Here is a 20,092-nt window from a genome sequence, read left to right as displayed (position 1 = left end):
TTATAGGAGAGTAAGACAGAGTAAGTAAATAAATAAGTCAGCTGATTTTCAAACATCTTAACCACCAAACACAAGGCAGTAACTTCACTGGAGATCCAAACAGAAACTCAGTGATTGGTTCTAACATGGACATGCTGGATTTATTCAAAGAATTGTTGCACCATGCACTATGGGTAACGGACATGAAGGGATTTTTTTCAGGGTTAGTTTTGCCTAGGAAGGACTTTCTACTTCATTTGCTGACTTAGACCCCATCCCTGGCTGGAAGCCACTTTCTGATGTGGGGTGCTGTGGGGGTGAAGAGAGGAGATGCATGTAAAGTGCTGGGCACCTCTCCCGGCGCCATCAGCACTCAACACGCCAGGGTGCTGGAATGGCTGTGGCTGTTGTTACTATTAATATTATTGTAGTTGTTGGCACAGCATTGGCATCACTCACTTCTCCTCTCTGGACTTGTCTGGAGGTCTGGGTGGTCCTGAGCTTCTGGATCACCCAGCTCTTTGGCTTGTGTGGTCTACTCCATCCATCTGCTGTCCTCTGTCTTCAAATGCCACTTCTTCCCTGGCTTCCACACAAGGCATGGCAGTTGAACCTTAGGGGGCACTCCTGGAGCTGAAGGCCCCCAACTTGGCAGGCCACCCTTACTCTGTGAGCATTCTCCAAGTGAATTATCACGGTGCCCAAGACTGACGGCTCAGATCACCACCGGCTAACAGAATCCGTGGGTGATCAACCAAAGAGCAGGAGTGATTACACCGACCGACACAGGCGAGCTTTGATTGATGCACCTTCTCAGGGGAGAGGCTGTGACAGAGGGTCAGGGTGTGTGTGTGTGTGTGTGTGTGTGTGTGTGTGTGTGTTTGTGGGGTTGTCCAGATTCCCTGCATGGGAGAGGGGGTGTGGCTGCCTGTGGTGGCCGGGGGAGCTGGGAGGTAATAAAAGATAGATAGAAATGGACATCCAATTTCCCTTATCAGGTCTCTGAGTAGGAGAGAGGCCTTGGGCAACATTAATTAACAGATACCAATCAGCCAGCACGGGAGAGTGTGTGGGGGGAGTGTTGGACAGCTCTGGGGAGGGGGTCTAAAAGCAGACAGACTGGAGGGGAGATAGAGGAGGGCAGGAGCAAAATTAGCAGACAGCTGAATTGGAAGGTGGCAGAGAGAGAAGATGAGGTAAGGACTAGGCTTCTGGAAACGCAGGGGAAAAGTCCCCTGTGCAGTGAATCATGCAGGTACAATCATTAGGATGTTACTAGAATGCTTTCCTGCCCTTTGAGACATTCAGCAAAAACTTACTGAGCACCTACTAAGTGCCAGGCCTGTGCTAGGCACCGGGGACAGAATGGTGTGCTCAGTCCAGAACTGCTCCCTGCCTTCAAGGGCTTACAGTGAAGGGGAAGACACACACCAAGGGGTACAAATCAGCACAAAGTTAGAATATGAGAAGAGCTACAGCAAATGCAGGGCTCTGAGAGCGTGTAACTGGGGAAGGTGGTCCAAACAAGAGTCTAGGGAAGGCTTTGTGGAAGGGGAGCCTTGAGGGCTGAGCTCTCCAGTGGGGTGGTGAGGGCACCTTTGATGAGGCACATGCCCAGGTGCCCCTGGTTGGCCCATCCCAGCTCTGAGTTCCCAGGATGCACAGACACTGAGCTCTTCCTTCCCCTACCCCCACGGCTAAGCACAGCAAAGAAGCTGCCTGACAAACCTTTGCAGCTAAAAGGAGAGAGAGGATGGACAAATGCCATGGGCTTCGACTCCCAGGAGACAAGAAAATGTGCCCACGGTACTTGGTTAGACACTCTAAGATCTTTGGACCCAGATTCAGGGCTAGCTGCCTTTGCCTGTCTTGTAGGAGTCAGGCTCTGCCCTTCAGTGGTGGGAGGGAGTCCGGACTTGGAAGGTTCTGTGCTGCCATGGGAGGATGTACCCGGGAGGCCTGTTCCCAAACCTCTGCTAGGCTGCTTTGAGTTCTGGACTCAGTCCCTGATTGCGCTCTTCCTCCCTGAACATTTTCAAAAAGCCCTGAAAATAGCTTTGATAATCTAAATGTATACTCCAAAGCGCTGAATGGTAATACAGCCTTCTTCATTTTGTGCAAGGAAGGGAGGGGGAGATATTTGATATCTTTTAACATCTGAAATAGTTCAAATATTTTCTAATATTTGCAAAAAGAAACACCAGAAGGAAAATTGAGAAAGAAAAAATGGTGACTTCCAGGAGGTTGGAGGGGAGGGGACAGGGAGAGGTGAGACTTCTGTTATATACATTTGTGTCTACATTTGGCTTCTGAACCCTGTCAGTGATTAAGATGCTTAAAAATAAAAGTAAGTCATAAATATAATTAAATTAAAAATAAAATAAAAGGCATGCTCCCTTCAACCTAGCAATTCTACCACTAGAAATTTCTCCTAGTGGCCAGGCACAGTGGCTCACGCCTGTAATCCCAAACTTTGGGGGCCAAGGTGGGAGGATCACGTGAGCCCAGGAGTGTAAGGCCGGCCTGGGCAACACGGCGAAACCCCATCTCTACAAATAATTTAAAAATTAGCCGGACACAGTGGTGCATGCCTGTGATCTCAGCTACTCGGGAGGCTACGGCGGGAGGATCGCTTGAACCCACGTGGTCAAAACTCCAGTAAGCCAAGATCACGCCACTGCATTCCAGCCTGGATGACAAAGCGAGATCCTGGCTCAAAAAGAAAAAAAAAAAAAGAAATTTCTCCTAGAAAGAAAAATATGAATAAAGACATAAAGATAAATGTAAAAGGGTATTAGATCACTGCTTGAAATTATTCAAAATAGAAAAAAAAGAAGGTAACTAATGTAATACATGTGATTATTATATAAATGTAATTTTTAATTAAACGAATGTGCCAAATAAGGTAGAACTCTGTGTGGACGTGAAACGATACCCAAGGGGGCAAAAAGGGTGTCATCGTATGAGCACAGAGATCAGATTCCTAACTGCTGCTTACGCTGCCGCTCAGTGCCTCAGTTTCCTCTTCTGTAAAATGGGAATAATAACAGCACTCACCTCATGGGGTTGTTCAGATTAAATGAGCTGACACGTGGAATACTTAGAACCTTGCTTAGCACAGGTAAGTGCTATTATTTTGTATAATTAAATGGAAAAAGCAGGTGTAAAGTAGTGTTAGGGTATAAGCCCATGGACTGAGGGACATACACACGCCCCACCCACACACACACCCCACACAGTGGTTGTATCTGCCCAGGAAATTCCCGGAAGGAAGCGTAGGATGGGGAATTTGGAACTCTTAATTTTGACCCATCTGTCCCATCTGACGTCTTTACTAGAACCACAAATTCTTTTATTTAAAATCCAGAGGGAGCCCAGGCACTCCTCCCTGCCCTTCAGTAAAGCGCCTTCCACCCCTGCCTCCCTCAGCTGGGCTGGGTCTCATGCTCAAGTTATTAGTAACTCTGGGACCAAGAGGCCCCCGAAGAGGCTACCAGGATGGTCTGGGGGTGGCCTGTGCCCCTGGGAGTGCAGGGGTGTCCCTGTGCCAGGCTCACTGCAGGCGGCACTGCCCCCTTGAGGCTCTCGGGCCTGCCCAGAGCTCCTGGCTCCCTGGGCTCCCACTTGGAGCTCCGCTGCCCCAGGAAAATTGTTTTATCTGCACCAACTCATCTAATAACATTCAGGCTCTCCCCAAGCTCCCCATCCCCCCATCTGTGATTTGGCATCAAAAGCTCCTAGAATTGAAGAAGGAAAAAAAAAAAAGCACATAATTTGTGGCAAGTGGAGTTCATAATCTGTTAATTTATGATCGTTTCTGTCGACCTGGAGGGCCATTAGCAGAGGTAATAAAGGGAGATGTAATTATAGGATCTGGGGCCACTTCAGACACAGCTGCTGTCACTCGGCAGCTCATATTTCATTGAGCCAGACGGGGGCTACCTGGGAGCAGCGCAGCTGAGGGACTTTTGTGAGGAGGCCTCTGGGGATGCCCTGCACATGGGAACCTGGGCAGGGCAGGGTGGTGGAGACTCCCTGGGCAGGCTCTCCTGGCCGGCACAGGCATGAGGCTGCCCAGGGAGGCAGGATGGCAGGCTTGGGTCATTTGAAGGAGGCTGCAATTCATCAAGTGATTCCCCACTGCCTATTAAAGGCTGCTAGCTCTTGATCTCATGGAATAAGAGGTGGACACTCTAAAGACTTGGGCTTGCCCTATGGAGAACCCAATACTTGGAACATTCAACTCAAGGTAAAAAACCTGCATTTGGGGTAGGATAATGTCAGACTGACTTGAACAATGGCTGAGATTCTGAGTGAACCAAGTTCCCCCTGGAAGTCAGCCTTGTTCCAAATGGGATCCTTGGGGCAAAATTAATTCCTTGTCTCAGCCACAATTCCTATCAGGGGACCTCATGTATAGTGACTTCTCAATATGTGCATGCAAAGCTAAGTGTGCAATGCCCTCTGTGTGCCAGGCTAGAAGACACTGAAGCATGAGATGTGGTACCTTGTGTTTAAGGACAGTGGCCTAAATTCTTCAGAGCTTTACTCCTGAGCAGCCTGGAGTGGCCAGTCCCCCTCTTTCTGTCTGTGCAGGCACCAGAATGGACAGAAGCCAACACAGGCCCAAAGATGGGCTCCAGCTTGTATCCTCCCTACTCAACCAGCTATTTCTCTCTCTCTCTCTCTCTCTCTCTCTCTCTCTCTCTCAGGGCTAGGGAGACTGTCAGATGCATTTTCCATCTAATCTGAGATGGGATAAAGTTGATTAGTTTAAAAATATCAGGCACCTGGCCAGGTACGGTGGCTCACGCCTATAATCCCAGCACTTTGGGAGGCTGAGGCAAGTGGATCCCTTGAGGTCAGGAGTTTGAGACCAGCCTGGCCAACATGGTGAAACCCCATCACTACTAAAAATAGAAAAAAAAAAATTAGCCAGGTGTGGTGGCACGTGCCTGTAGTCCCAGCTACTCGGGAGGCTGAGGCAAGAGAATCGCTTGAACCTAGGAGGTGGAGATTGCAGTGAGCTGAGAATGTACCACTGCACTCCAGTCTGGGCAAGAGAGCAGAGACTCCATCTCAAAAAAAAAAAAAAAAAAAAAAAATCGGGAACTTGATTGTGTCATTGCCTTTAGTAGGAGGTTTTCTTTTCTTTCTTTATTTCTTTCTTTTTTTTTTTTTTTTTTTTTTTGAGACAGAGTCTCGCTCTGTCTCCGAGGCTGGAATACAGGGGTGCGATCTCGTCTCACTGCAAGCTCCACCTCCTGGGTTCATGCCATTCTCCTGCCTCAGCCTCCTGAGTAGCTGGGACTACAGGCGCCCACCACCATGCCTGGCTAGTTGTTCTATTTTTAGTAGAGACGGGGTTTCACCGTGTTAGTCAGGATGGTCTCGATCTCCTGACCTTGTGATCTGTCTGCCTTGGCCTCCCAAAGTGCTGGGATTGCAGGCATGAGCCACTGTGCCCGGCCAGTATGAGGTTTTCATGCAGTGGCAGGAGACTTCACTAATTAATTTTACCTTAAACACTGGAAGGTCAGGAGGCAAAGAATTCAGCATGCAGATTTATGCAAAATAGGCAAATTAGCATTTAAGATGGACAACTGAGCCCCTGTTTTTATTTCATTTTATTTTTTTTACCAAAAAGAATTCAGCTTTGGACAAGGATAAATGAAGCCATGAAAGGAGGCTTTTATTACTATTAGCAACTACAACAGCCCTGGTAAGCGTCTCTGCCATTCGTACACACTAAGTGCGCTACATCCTCACGGCAATCCCGTGAGGGGCTCTATTGTGATTCCCACTTTACAGACAAGGACACTGAAGCTCTGAAAAATTCAGTATGTTGCACAAGGCCAGTAAGGACAGAGCTGAGATGAAAGCCCAGGCTGCCTGATTCAAAAGTCTATGGCTTTAGCACCCACTCTGCTCTAGCCCTGCTATCTTGGTTGGGCACAGATGGGAGATAGAGCTGGAGGTGGAAAGGCACAGGGAAAAATGAGTGCAGGGGAGACATGGTCTCCTTGTCCTATCTACTTCCTCCATGGTGTTGCAGGGGTAGGGTTGTGGAAGAACAAAGCATTGACCCAGGGGACCGCCAGGCGCCACTCTTGAGCCATTGCTAGGATGCAGGATCTGTTCAACCTAGAACAGGAGTGTGGGGGTGGGGACAGGGGTACCTGTACCCAATTTGGCCCTGGGTTAGTGGAGCAATCCAGGCTGAAGTGTCTTAAGCAGTGGCCTGACCCCACATCTGTGCTGAACCAGCACTGGGCAGATTCAAAAACTACTGAGTATATAATCCCCGAGAGGTTGAGCTCCTTAGTAAGGGCGTACCAGCCCAGATCCCTGGTCAGAATGCCCAGGGGCCACCGGGCAGTCCCTGCCAGCAGAGTCTCTGGGCCATCTGATATCTTTGTGCGTCCCTGTCCTTTAACTTGGGCATGCAAGGTCTCACACGGAAGGACTTTTTTTATTCCCTCAATCAACTGTGGGCCTTGGGCCAGGCATGGTGGCTCACGCCTATAATCCCAGCACTTTGGGAGGCCGAGGTGGGCAGATCACTTGAGGTCAGGAGTTTGAGACCAGCTTGGCCAACATGGCAAAACCCTGTCTCTACTAAAAATACAAAAAAATTAGCTGGGCGTGGTGGCGGGCGCCTGTAATGCCAGCTACTCGGGAGGCTGAGAACCGAGAATCACTTGAACCTGGGAGGCGAAGGTTGCAGTGAGCCAAGATCACGCCATTGCACTCCAGCCTGGGCAACAGGGCAAGACTCTCTCAAAAAACAAACAAAAAAACAACTGTGGGCCTTGGTATCCAAAGTCTAGGACACCTTTGCTGTATCATCTGCATGCTGTATTCACCTTTCAGAGCCACAACAAATGAAACACAGATCTACAGACAGGAAGCTGACTTGTCCCATGTTCACGGTGAGGCATCACCAGAAAGATAAAAGGAGTTTCTACCACACTCTGAGTCAACATTTTAGAGTCTTAAAGGAGTTGAGGAATAAACTGCACAGAGAAAGGCCCCCAATATGTATGTAATGTAGAATACATGGGTGTTGGTGTCTACAAAAATAAAAAAGCTCCTGCCATCTGCCCAGACCTAGAGAGGCTGAAAGCAGGGTTTGGGTCCACACCCAGCGAAGAGAAGTCCACACAGCCTGAAACATGTAACACACACTTTCCGCACCAGAAAGGCCCTTAAAATCTCAGAAGCCAACCCAGAGACAGGCCTCCCTTAGAGAACAGACGAATGGCAATAGTGGGCATGCAACCGATGCCAGCACATGCCAGACACTGTGCCGAACGCTCCACGAAACACAGGATCTCATTTCATGCTCACATCAAAGCTCACAAAGTGGGGGACTCTTGTATTCCCATTTGACAGAGAGGTCAGGTGGCCTCTAGGGTTACTCAGCTAGTAAGCTGCGGACCCAGAATTGGAATCCCAATCTGATTCCCAAGCCCATGCTCTTCACTGCTCCATTCTGCTGCCTCCAATAGGAAGAGAGAGTCAGTCTTTCTTCTGTTGTTTTCCGGCATTGTTCCAATAAGGTCTACAGGAAAACCCTACTCTTTGCCCTTTAAGGGCTCAAGGAACTTTTTCTTCGAATATTACACTAATTGTAGATTCAAACATGGCCCCACCTTGAATGATAACTAATTCTGAAGAGTCTGCAGCAGTGTATAAGCCTCACTGGGCCTTCTAACTATCTGTTCCTCTTCAATGCTACAAGGAGAGAAGAGGAGCTCAGAGAAACAGGCCTGCCAGGATTTCACAGGCCTTCTGGGGTCCAGGATCTGGGCATCAGAAGCATAGCCATTGGGTAGGCTGCGGGGATGCTGGCTGAGTGTCCCTGGCCACACTCTCCCCTGGTCCCACATGCTCACCTGGGATGTGCTTGGCCCAGCCAATGATGACCACAAGCTCTCGGTCTGCCAGGTCACAGAGAGTGGTCAGGGCCTTGATGTCCCCCTCAGGCATACCGGGGGGAGGCATGGCGTAGAGCTTGTCTGGCTCGGCCACCAGTAGGTATGAGACAATCTTGGTCACTGCAACAACCAAAGAAGGAAAGGTAAACGCTGGGAAAAGAGGAAAGGGGCCGGGGTGGAGGCTCAGATGGGTCAGGAAGCAAAGTCGGGTTCCTAAGAGCCCCAGGAAGGTCAAAGTGGCTGTAATCTCCCCTCCTGTTCTGGCTCCATGAAGTTGATGATAGCAGTGATCTGGGATATTGAGAAATATCCCTCCAAGGGAAGTTGCCTGATGAATTCTCCAGGAGGAACCTGCAGAGCAACCTTGGGTGGGTGGCAAGGGGAGCATGTTCTGGACATTGGGGCCTGTGGCTTGTCAGGACCATGCTTCAATTGGAGTCACATTCTAAATGTGCCAGGCACTGATGTCACCCCCCCAAGATCCATATTGTCTCATGACCCAGTGGTGGGAAGATGACGTTTCCCTAAGGGATGCCTGATGTTCCAGGTACAGAGATGATCTGGCAAAAAGGACAGGGACTGACACTCACATGGCTTTTTAGCAGGTGGAGAAATTTGTAAGCTCAGGTACGGGCTGCTCTCTGAGTCCAGCCGTCGCTTGTATTTCTGGCGGCCTCCACGCACTCGATCAAGGCGCACACCTATTGGGGAGCAAAGGGAAAAGATCTCAGGAGTTGTTCAACATCACCAGGGTAGAAGCACTGACTTTGGAATTTCAGCACTGGCTGGGTCCTTCAGGGCCATGCTCAGATGACCTCTGACAGCTGCCCCATGGCCAGCCTCAGGTCAGGTGGCTGGACAATCCTAAAATAATTGTCTAACAGTAATGGCGCATCCCAGTTGCCCCAGGCCTGGTCCTGTCTCTCTGGATTCAGCATCCTTCTGAAATCCATCTCAAGCAACCCTCAGCCCTTGGTTCTCCTTATCTCAACAAAGACACTCTACCAAGTGCTGGCGGAAAAAGTCACATTATGTTAGATCTGCTTTGAATCCAGGGAGGGTTAAGTTAACTTGCCAACAAAAGAAAGGAATCCCAGTCATTCACAGGCACTTCAGGGGTTTTCACATTTTCCACATAAGAAGCATCTGAGGAGGCACTCATTACCAAAGTCAATTTCTAGATCCCACTCTCTGAGGTTCTAGCATAATGCTCTAGAGTCTGTCTTTACACAAGTCCCCAGGGGCTGGGAATGCAACAGTTGGACTGGCCACCTCTGGACTGGAAAATCCGTGCCTGGAAATATCTTGAAAGTAGGTTCAAAAGCAGCCGTGGCTACTCCACGTTGACACCCACTTCCAGGAGTGAGAGTTTACCCTGGAGAGAACTGTCATTGTCACTGTATCCAACTTGCCTTCCAGAAGTCTGCCTCACCCACAGCTCCTGCTGCCTGGACAGACACATTGGTACCATTTCAAGCCCCTACCAGCAGATCAAAGGCACAGGGCCTCAGGTGGGCACACAGCTCAGACTGTCTACCCACTGATGTGGCCTGGCCTGCAAGGATGAATCCCAACAAATTGGTTACAAAGTATGAACCGCACAAAAGCACCAGAGAGCAGGTGCCCCAAGCATGGTGCTGGGGCCCTGTGGAACCTGGAAGCCACTTCTGCTTTCTTGCTGTGGCTCTTCCAGGCCAGCCTCAGACAATGTGCCTTCTTGGAGTCCCTGCCTCGAGCTCACAGAACAGCTCCCTTTTCCTGACCATGAAATGGGCCTTGACTGAAACACACAAGAAATCAGACACGGAGACCAGAGTCCTCAGAGAAGCAAGCTGGTTGCCACCTCAGCCTCTGCTGTGACAGGCCAGGTTCAACTTCTGTTCTTTTCCCCAAAGGCGGTGAGTATCACCCTCACAGAGCCCCTCACAGTTGACCTTCAGGGCCCTGTCTTTCCCTTTTCTAATAAACTCTGGTGCTTCCTAGATCGGGAGCAGAATAAACAGAATCTTCATCCCTGTCCCAGCCTTGTCCGTCCTTCAGCCCCAGAGGGTTGGCTGCCAGTCCCCCGATTCAGGCCTTTCTCCAGGAGAGGCAAGGGGAAGCCTGAACAATGGTTACTTAGTGGAATGATGATTTAGAGCCCATTCATGCCTGGGGCTATTTTCTGGCTGTTTCTTTATTAGGATGTACAGCTACTAAATTTAAGTCCCTGGGAAGGAGGAAGTTTCCTAGAGCAACTGAAAGCAAAATTACTTTGTTTACTGAATGAGTGGAGAAAATTCCTTTAAGTGCACATTGCCCTAAAGGGCTTTCGGGGTGCTGAGGACACTACCCCCCACCCCTCTGCTGCCCCAGGTGTTTTCAGTTCAGGACTCCAGGTCACATCCCCCGCTGGAGGGCAAGAATGCTGTGAGGTCACTGAGTGAGCCTATAACTCCACATTTTTGTCAGCAATGTCTTTTTCAACCCCACAACCTGGTGCATTTGTACCTGGTACTACATGGTTGCAGTGAACGTTTTTTAGTCGGGGAGAGGGGGAGTCTATTCAGCAGCCCACCCGGGCTTCCTGTTTAAAGGAAATTCCCCTGGTCAGGAGCTGGGGCTCACGCCTGTAATCCCAGCACTTTGGGAGGCCATGGTGGATGGATGCCTTGAGGTCAGGAGTTTGAGATCAGCCTGGCCACCATGGCGAAACCCCATCTCTACTAAAAATACAAAAATTAGCCAGGTGTGGTGGCACATGCCTGTAATTCCAGCTACTCGGGTGGCTGAGGCACAAGAATCACTAGAACTCGGGAGGTGGAGGTTGCAGTGAGCCAAGATCGCACCACTGCATTCCAGCCTGAGTGACAGAGTGAGACTCCATCTCAAAGGAAAAATTTAAAAAAAATTTTAAAAAGGTAATCACCCTCTTGGGAATAGGGGAATTGTTGGAAGCGTGCACCTCACCCCTCAATGGATATCTGAGTAGTACACGTTCTTCTCTCTGCCCTCTGGAGGTCAAGGCATGAACCCATGACACAGGCTCAGTCAAGTGCACCATCAAATGGAGGCACAAGGGCAGAGTGAAGGTGAGGACTGATCAGACCAGCAGCGCCTCCACAGCGGAGTGTAGGCAGCCCCTGGCCAGTGTGTCCTGGCTACCGGCTGTCCTGCTCTTGGGCTTTCCAGGGATTCTCGTGGTTCTTGTCTGGTTTCTCAACGTACTCTTTGAGCCTCCTGATAGGCTTCCAATAAACTCCCCTTCTGCCTAGAAGGTCAGGTTTTGTAACTGACAACATCTGTTGTTGACTTCTCCAGGAGCAGAATCTGCGACAAGGCTGTGCATGCGGACAGTTTCCAAGGAGGGGAGAAAGCCAGTAACAAATGTGTTCCTGAGGACAGTACTGCTGTGGGCAACTGAGGCTCCCAGCTGCAGGCTGCTTTGGCACTTCTTGCCTGCCTCCCAGGTCCAGGCTGAGCAGACTCTGGTGGCCAAAGCCCAGGCGTCAGATCAGCACACACACACTCACACACACGCACGCATGTATACATGCACACATACGCACACACACACAAATAGAGAGTGCTGAGTAGGTGTGGGCAGGAGCAGTCTCCGCTGTCTTCCTCCTCAAGTGTGGTCTGCAGGCCAGCATCATCGCCATCATTTGAGACTTGGTGGAAGCCTCGAAATCTCAGGCCTGGCCACAGAGGAATCAGACAAGGTGATTTGCATGGACAACAGAGTTTGAGGAGCGCTGCACTAAGGCATCCTAGCAAATACAGCTGTACTATCAACTCGTACCCGTACCTTGGACCCTAAAGGGACAGCTAGATGCCATCCAGCTCCAGACTGAACCTATATGCTGCCAGCACTTTGGCTCACATTTGTCCCCTCACCCCTCCAAGCCCCTTCAGGGAGGGCAGAAGGAGCAGACACAAACACAGGAAGGATGATTTTTCCTGTGAAAGTTTTTTGGGAGGCCGGGCGCGGTGGCTCACGCCTGTAATCCCAGCACTTTGGGAGGCCGAGGCGGGCGGATCACAAGGTCAGGAGATCGAGACCATGGTGAAACCCCGTCTCTACTAAAAATACAAAAAAAATTAGCCGGGCGCGGTTGTGGGCGCCTGTAGTCCCAGCTACTCGGGAGGCTGAGGCAGGAGAATGGCGTGAACCGGGAGGCGGAGCTTGCAGTGAGCCGAGATCGCGCCACTGCACTCCACCCTGGGCGACAGAGCGAGACTCCGTCTCAAAAAAAAAAAAATAAAAATAAAAAAAATGAAAGTTTTTTGGGAAAAGTTCCCTGTCTAGAAAAGCTTTCTGACTCTATCCTGTGATGTGTCTACATAGAAGCCTCCTCTGTTCACTATACCCAGGCCAAACCAAACCCTCCACCAAGCTCTGCTTCCCCTTGGAATGGTGACGGGACCAAGAGTGAAAACGGTTCACCTCATCCATAAGAGACAGTAAGGGCCCCCACTTACTGAGCACCTACTGTATGCCAGGATCTTAAACATATACTCTCCTTGAGTCCAGGACAAGCCCCAACCCCACTTTACTGACCTTCTCTCCTAGATGCCACTGGAATGAACTCTCGCTTCCCATCCACCCTGCTTCCTGGCAAGCAGCTGTCAATCACAGTGAGACGTGCTCAACACAAAATAAAAAGAGGTGTCCGTCCTTCAGCAAGGCAAGGAGATGGGCAGTCGCCACCTCTGCTGATGGCTCCATCTGGGGTGTTCTGCGTCCTGATATAGGGCCTGACCTTTCATGGATGTTCAGGAAAGACTTGATATTGAATACAGGGGTGGATGTACCTCTTTCCTCCTCATCCCCATGCCGGGTTTCTTCATGGGCTCCCAGAGCACACTGGGCTTCCCCTACTGACTAGGTGCCCGTTAAGGCCAGGGGCGGCTCACAGTCCTGCCCCAATGTCTGTCAAGGTACCCAAGACACAGCACGTGCTTAGAAAATGAAAGTATTATTATTATCATCATCATCCTTATTATTACTGTTCCCCAGCATTGCACCCAAGTTTTTGCTAAATCACATTAATAATGATAATGATAACAGCATAATTTGTAAAGGACTCTCTGTATGTATTACCCTACTGAATGCACAAAAATATAAAGCAGGTGCTATTATCCTCATTTTCCAAACAAGAAAAACTGAGGCTCAGAGAGATTCAGTAATCTGCCCAATAAAAGACCCAAGGTCTTTGCCATTCCATGGTATGACCTCCCAGGGTACAGCAAATGTAAGTTCTCCTCTAAATTTTCTCCTCCAGATCTTTACAGCATAGTGGTCAATGGCTCCAATCAATATGTGTATCAATTATCAGGTTATGCTGTTAAAAAAAAAAAAAAAAGTGGCCCAGGCTGGAATGCAGCAGTGCGATCTCGGCTTACTGCAACCTCTGCACCCCTTGCCTGGGGTTGGGGAAGATGGACCCCCACCTAAGTGAAGTGGCCTTCTTTTTTTACTGTTTTTGAGACAGACTCTCACTGTGTGGCCCCGGCTGGACTGCAGTGGTGCGATCTCGGCTCACTGCAACCTCTGCCTCCCAGGTTCAAGCGATTCTCATGCCTCAGCCTCCCGAGTAGCTGGGACCATAGGTGTGTGCCACCATGCCAATGGGACGTCAGGGTAAGTCCATGGTGGGACTTCTGGAATGGTTTTGCTTTTCTGAGAAAAGGGACAGACATGTTCAGTGCAGCTCTTTTTGCCTTTCTCTTGCCCCAACCTGGAAGGTGAAGCCTACAGCTGTGGCAACCATCTTGCAGTCATGACATGGCTGTCTGAGGACACCAAAGAACACCGGAGAAGAAAGAAAGAGCTGGAGCCCCTGCCGCCATGGCTGAGAGATCTGTGCAATACAGCAGCTGCCCATCTCCAGGCTTCTTGTAAGGTGGAAAAACCAACTTCATTTATCCATGCTTACGCTGCTATCAGGTTCTCTATAACTTGCGACAGAAAGCAATTTTCACTGACTGATACAATGGGCAATTACTTTTAAAATTAGGATGCTTAAGCCTTACAAACACTAACTGGAAAAAACAACAAGACTTGAACTTGAAATGAGAGTTGCCTTATTGTTTGTGTCCTTATATTAATAAAATATCTAAAAGTAGACTCAGGAAACACATTAAAATACTAATTAACTTACAATTACTGTCTAGGATTATTAGATTTTATCATCTTATGGATACTTTTCTGAATGCAGAAAAGCATTAGTAATGCTCAAATGTAAAGTGTCACATATTTCCAAATACTGTAATAAATACAGATCCTCTGTTTTAACCACCGTTAACACCGTTTAATCCCTTAATGTGTACAGGTCAGAATCTTAATATTTCTGAGTGCTCCATGAATAGAAAAAAATTGATAATCCCTGGAATACATGACCCTGTGCAGATGGCGATCTTGAGTTGAGATCACGCTATTGCACTCCAGCCTGGGCAACAGAGTGAGACTCCATCTAAAAAAAAAAAATTAATAATAAAAAAAACCCACTTCACCCTTAAAGATTTTCTGCATCTTGGCCATATCAATGTCAATTGACTGTATCAATATCCTGGTTGTGATATTGTACTGTAGTTTTTAAAGATGTTACCATTAGGGGAAACTGGTAAGTGATGCATGGCATCTTTATTATTTCTTACAACTTCTTGTGAAGCTGCAATTATCTCAAAATAAGAAGTTTAATTAAAAACTTAAAAAACGATACTGCTGGAAAAGTCAAATGGTGTAACCATGTGGAACATAGTTTGATGGTTCCTCAAAAAGCTAAACAGAATTACCATACGATCCAGCAATCCCACTCTTAGGTATATACCCCCAAAAAACTGAAAAGAGGAATCTGAACATATATCTGTGTAGTGTGGGGAAAAGAAGCAAATTTTCAAAAAATAAAAAGAAGGAATTTGAACAGACACCTGTAGGACAATGTTCACTGCAGCATAATTCACAATAGCCAAAAGGTGGAAACAATCCAAGTGTCTGGATAGATGAGTGGAGAAGCAAAGGTGGTATATACGTGAAATGTTACTTAGCCACAGAAAGGAATAAAGTTCTGATATATGCTATAGCATGAATGCACTTTAAAAACACTATGCTAAGGAAAATAAAGCAGACACCAAAGGACAGATATTATGTGATTCCACTTAATCTTTCTTTTTTTTTGAGACAAGGTCTTGCTCCGTTGCCCAGGCTGCAGTGCAGTGAGTCCATCACAGCTCACTGCAACCTCAAACTACTAGGCTCAAGTGATCCTCCTGCCTCAGCCTCCCCAGTAGCTGGGACTGCAAGTGCACACCACCGCACCCCATTTTTTTTAAGAGACAGGGTCTCACTCTATAGGCCAGGTTGGCTCACAGCAGCCTTGACCTCCCAGCCTCAAGAGATCTTCCCACCTCAGCTCCCACATAGTTAGGACCATAGGCACACGCCACTACACCCAGATAATTAAAAAAAATTTTTTTTTGTAGAGATGGGGGTCTCACTATGTTGCCCAGGCTGGTCTCAAACTCCTGACCTCAAGCGATCCTTCTGCCTCAGCCTCCCAAAGTGCTGGGATTACAGGTATGAAACACTGTGCCTGGCCCCCTCCTTTTTTTTTTCTTTTTTGGTAGATGGGGGATCTCACTATGTTGCCCAGGCTGGACTTGAACTCCTGGTCTGATGGTGATTACATAATAGTTTGTTTTGTTTTGTTTTGTTTGAGACAGGGTTGCAGTTTGTCACCCAGGCTGGAGTGCAGTGGCACAATCCTGGACTCAAGTGATCCTCCTGCCTCAGCCTCCTGAGTAGCTGGGATTACAGGTACATGCCACCACACCTGACTAATTTTTGTATATTTTGTAGATATAGGGTTTCACCATGTTGGCCAGGCTAGTCTCAAACTCCTGAGCTCAAGCAATCCGCCCTCCTCAGCCTCCCGAAGTACTGGGATTACAGGCATAAGCCACAGTAACTGGTCAGTGATTGCATACTATTGTGAATGTGTTTGATGTCACTGAATTGTACACTTAATTTCTAAAATGCCAAGTTGTACGTGATATATATTTTGCCACAATTTACAAATATAGGACTACAAAATGCTATCAAACTGTATACTTTAAATGGGTGAACTATATTTCAATAAAGCTGTTAAAATTTTAAAAAATATCTATCCTTTCTCAGGTTAGTGGAATTAAACAACGTAAAATGTTGAAACATGTGACAGAGTGCTTGGTACACAGTAGGCACTCAGTAGTAACTTCTTGCCTTTCATCTGCCTGTTGAAGGTCATGGAGTCTGGCTTGAACTTCCTCATGGAAGAGAGAAACATCCCCACAGCTGTAACTACCGTGAGTCAGATGTATTAAATGAAGAAATTAAAGTTCAGAGAGGTTAAATATTGTACCTAGGGCACACAGCCCAAACACTGGGACTCTCTGGAATATGCCAGCGGGTCTGATGGCCGCCTTTGTCCACCTTGAGAACAGAGGTCCCGCCCTTGGCTGCAGTCATAACTGCTCCCACCTCCACCGGCCTCATTACCAGGCTGGTGCCCCTCGTGCTTGTGGTGGTCAAGCCCACTTCCCAGCTCAGGGCACAAAAATATAACAAAGAAGCTTCGGGGTCACTCTGGGACAGAAACTCCTTGAGAAGAGGGGAGCAGGGCTCCCCACCTGCTGGCCCCTCCTATCCACTGCAGGCACATCACAGCGTCCACAGCGGGCAGCTTACACATCTGGGATAGGATATCCACCAGCTGGCTTGATAAGATCAGGCTTCTGACATTTTTCTTAATGGAAGTAAAATAATTCCTTCTTCCCTCCATCTCCCTCCTTTCTTCTCATCTTCCCTCCCTAAGCTGGACAAGATCCCAGTCTTTCAGAAGTAAAAATAGCCGAGTGTGCAGGGTCAGCCACAGTGGAGCCACTTTAAGCTTCTTTCTTTTATACCCAGGCACTAAAAATAGCAGGCTAAAGCTCTGCAAAGCGTGGCCCTGCACCTGGCCCTAAGCCTGTCCCAGGAGCTTCCCCATCATATTTCTCTTCCAACAGGAAAGGTTCAGACAGGGCAGGCGGGGGAAACGCCTCTGAGCCAGTGTCCTCCCATGAGCTACTGTCCAGGGCTGAGGTCAAGATCCCCACTGGCATTGCAAGGTTTTCATGACCAACACCCTTCTCTTCCCCTTATCCAGAACTTTCCCCCATCACCATCGCCAAATTCAACATCCCTGGTTTATGAACGAAATAAGCAGCTTCACGGTTTACAAATCTATTTCATACCCGTATCTCATTTGAGCTGCCTAACAATGTTGAGGAGGAAGAATATACACAATTATGATTAGTCCCATGTAAGATCTGAGGCTCAGAAAGGTCAGGCGACTCACTCAGGATCACACAGCCAAGAAACGTCACAGGGAAGCTTTGAACCTTGATTTTCAGATCTCCAAGTCCTATCTTCTTTGCCCTAAACTTGTGACACCAGTCCCATATAATTTCAGAATGCCTTGGGAAGCCTTCGAACAGCACAGACTTTGAGGACTTATCCATTTAGAGGCTCTGAGTCGGTAGGTCTAGGGAGACGTTGAGGAATGAGTGTTTTTCCAAAGCTCCTCTACTAATTCTAATTATGTGCCCGGTCTGGGGAGCACTGTGCTAAACCTATTTTATTCAATACTTTTATGTGACCGGTATTCTTCCCAGGAAACTTGGGGTGAACTCCCTGCCTGTAGGTTCTACCAAACTATAGCTGACCCACCCCCAGGAGGAGGAGAAAACCACCCAGAAGGTGATGTGGATGTCATGAGCCCCTGAGGCTCTGGAAGTTGTGTGGGCATGCTGACGGGCACTCCAGCCCAGTGCGATGCCCTGAACTCTCAGCCACAACCGCTGTATACACTGGGCTTCCTTCAGCCACCTGCTCTGTGCGGGTTTCTGGGTGACAGGCAAGCTTGCCTTGCTGCCTCAGACACTATGGCTCTTTTGGGCTGCCTCTTACCCCGATGACACACCATAAAGGCAGAGCGCCTCACACCTGACTTCCTAAAAGCTGAGAGAGAGAGCCTTGTAGCTAAACAGACACAGAAGACACCTAATATTCCGGGGCCTTTGCCAGCTACTCTGTGGACTCTGGGCACTGTGGTGGGTAAGTGGTAGTGAGTGATGAGCTCCCAGAATTCTGCCTATTAAAGGAGTGTCTGCTATTATGCTGGGCTCCTCCAGACACTTCTTATCATGCCACCACATTCCCAAGGACATTTTGACAAAACTGTGTTACGCCCTGCATTCCCAACTGCCAACAAGTCTCCAAAACCGTACACCTGACACAGAGAAGTTATTTCAGCCCAGCTTCCCTTTCCTTTCCCTTCTTCTTTTTTCCCCTTTAAGAAAGGGCTGCAGGCTTCCATACTGGCCAAGGCATCAACGGTGAGGTTGGAATAGGCTTCTTAGAAGGAATTCCACATAGCCAAGGAGACTAGATTCCACCCAGCTCTGTCATTTACGAGCTGTGTGGCCTTGGTCAAATCGCTGAAACTCAGTTGACCAGATCAGGCATGGCAAAGACTTATCACCTGCCTTCCATTGCTTAGTCTGTGGCAGACATTGCTAATCAATCATGGCACTCTTGCCTGTTAATCCCAGACACTGCCTAAGAAGCCTTTAAATCATGCACTCCAGCTGAGTCCAACTAAAGGCAAATTGCCATCCTGGAGCCTGAATTAAGAACAATTGTGTTAGAGGTAGCCAGCGCAAACAAGTATGCAAATAAACAAATAAATAAATATGATAATGTCAGACTGAAAGAAGTTCAATGAAGAAGCATACAAGGGGATATGATAGCATGTAATAGAGTGGACAGGGAGGCCTTTCTGAGAAGATAACATTTAACTTGAGGTCGGAAGGATAAGAAGGAGCCAGCCTTGGGGAGAACATTCCAGGCAGAGGGAAGGCCCTGAAAGTCCTAAGATGGGAAACCGTTTGTCATGCTTGAGGGTCAAAAACAGCCAGGGAGGCTGGAGCAGAGTGGGTAGGAGTGAGCAGAAAGGAAAGGCATGGTATGAGATGATACTGAAGAGGCAGGGAGTAGATAGACCATGCAAGGTCTTGAAGACCAAAGCAAAGTGTTTGGATTGTATTTTGAGTGCAATGGAGAGCCACTGAGTGATGTAAAGCAAAAGGACAGAATCTTACCAGTGCTTTAACAAGATCACTGCTAGGGGGATTAAACAGGACCAAGAGTGGAATCAGAAGTCCAGTTAGGAAACTGTTGCAATGGTCCAGGAAAAAAACAATACTTCGTTGGACCAGGGTCATGACCATGGAGATGAAGAAAAGTAGGAGAATCTGAAATACATTTTGGACATTGATCTGGGAGGAGTCAAGGATGACCTCCAGGTTTCTCTTGAGCAATAGGTGACTAGCATCACGATTCCTGAGATGGGAAAGACTGGAAGGGATAGTAGGAGGAATAGTTCAAACCTAGAGTTAATCTCTAGACATGTTTAATCTGTGATGTCTCACAAGGGACCCAAGTGGAAATGCCAATAGGGCAGTTAGACATGGAGGTCTAAAATATCTAGGGAAGACTTTGGGAGGCTGAAGCAGGAGGGTTGCTTGATGCCAGGGGTTCGAGACCAGCCTGAGCAATATAGCAAGATCTTGTCTCTACAAAAAAAAAAATTTAAAAATTAGCCCCACATGGTGGCACATGCCTGCAGACCAGCTACTTGGGAGGCTGAGGTGGGAGGATCTCTTGAGCCCAAGAGTTAGAGGTTACAGCGAGCTATGATCACATCACTGTACTCCAGCCTGGGCCACAGAGCAAGACCTTGTCTCTTTAACAAAAACAACAACAAAATCCCCCCCCAAAAAACAATACTTGTCCTTGAAAATACGTCATTCTCATCATTCTCTTTTTCCATACCAACAACGTTTTAGCTGTGTACATGACGTCCCAGATAATGGCTACAATTCCAAGACTCCGTGGCAGAGAAGCGTGGCCCTGTGACTCAGTTCCAGCAACGGGCTGTGAGTGAGAAGAACAGATGTGTGCTACTTGTGGTCCTGCCCTTCACATGGGCTTTTCCTCCTTCTAGATGTCTGTGAGATGGGGAAGAACTGGGGTCCGCAAGGGCGAGCCACATGCTAAGCTTGGCAGAGCTGCCAGCTCGTCCTGGATTGCCTGTGACCTACGGCCT

The 20,092-nt window shown here is 48.2% G+C and overlaps 1 protein-coding gene across 3 annotated transcripts in view; it reads right to left on the bottom strand.

Moving 5' to 3' along the window:
* The window catches only part of ESRRB (estrogen related receptor beta), a 190,271-nt gene that overhangs the window by 11,928 nt on the left and 158,251 nt on the right, over window positions 1–20,092 (bottom strand). For all 3 annotated transcript variants that reach the window (XM_015144175.3, XM_077941539.1, XM_077941540.1), the window contains exons 4-5: window positions 8,510–8,620; window positions 7,878–8,039 (exon numbers count right to left, since the gene is read on the bottom strand). In XM_015144175.3, coding sequence (XP_014999661.1) covers window positions 7,878–8,039; window positions 8,510–8,620 — 273 coding nt within the window. The remainder of the gene's footprint in view (window positions 1–7,877; window positions 8,040–8,509; window positions 8,621–20,092) is intronic.

Source organism: Macaca mulatta, chromosome 7, assembly GCF_049350105.2.
Source record: "Macaca mulatta isolate MMU2019108-1 chromosome 7, T2T-MMU8v2.0, whole genome shotgun sequence".
NCBI lineage: Eukaryota > Metazoa > Chordata > Mammalia > Primates > Cercopithecidae > Macaca > Macaca mulatta.
This window is presented reverse-complemented; position numbering and strand designations above follow the sequence as displayed.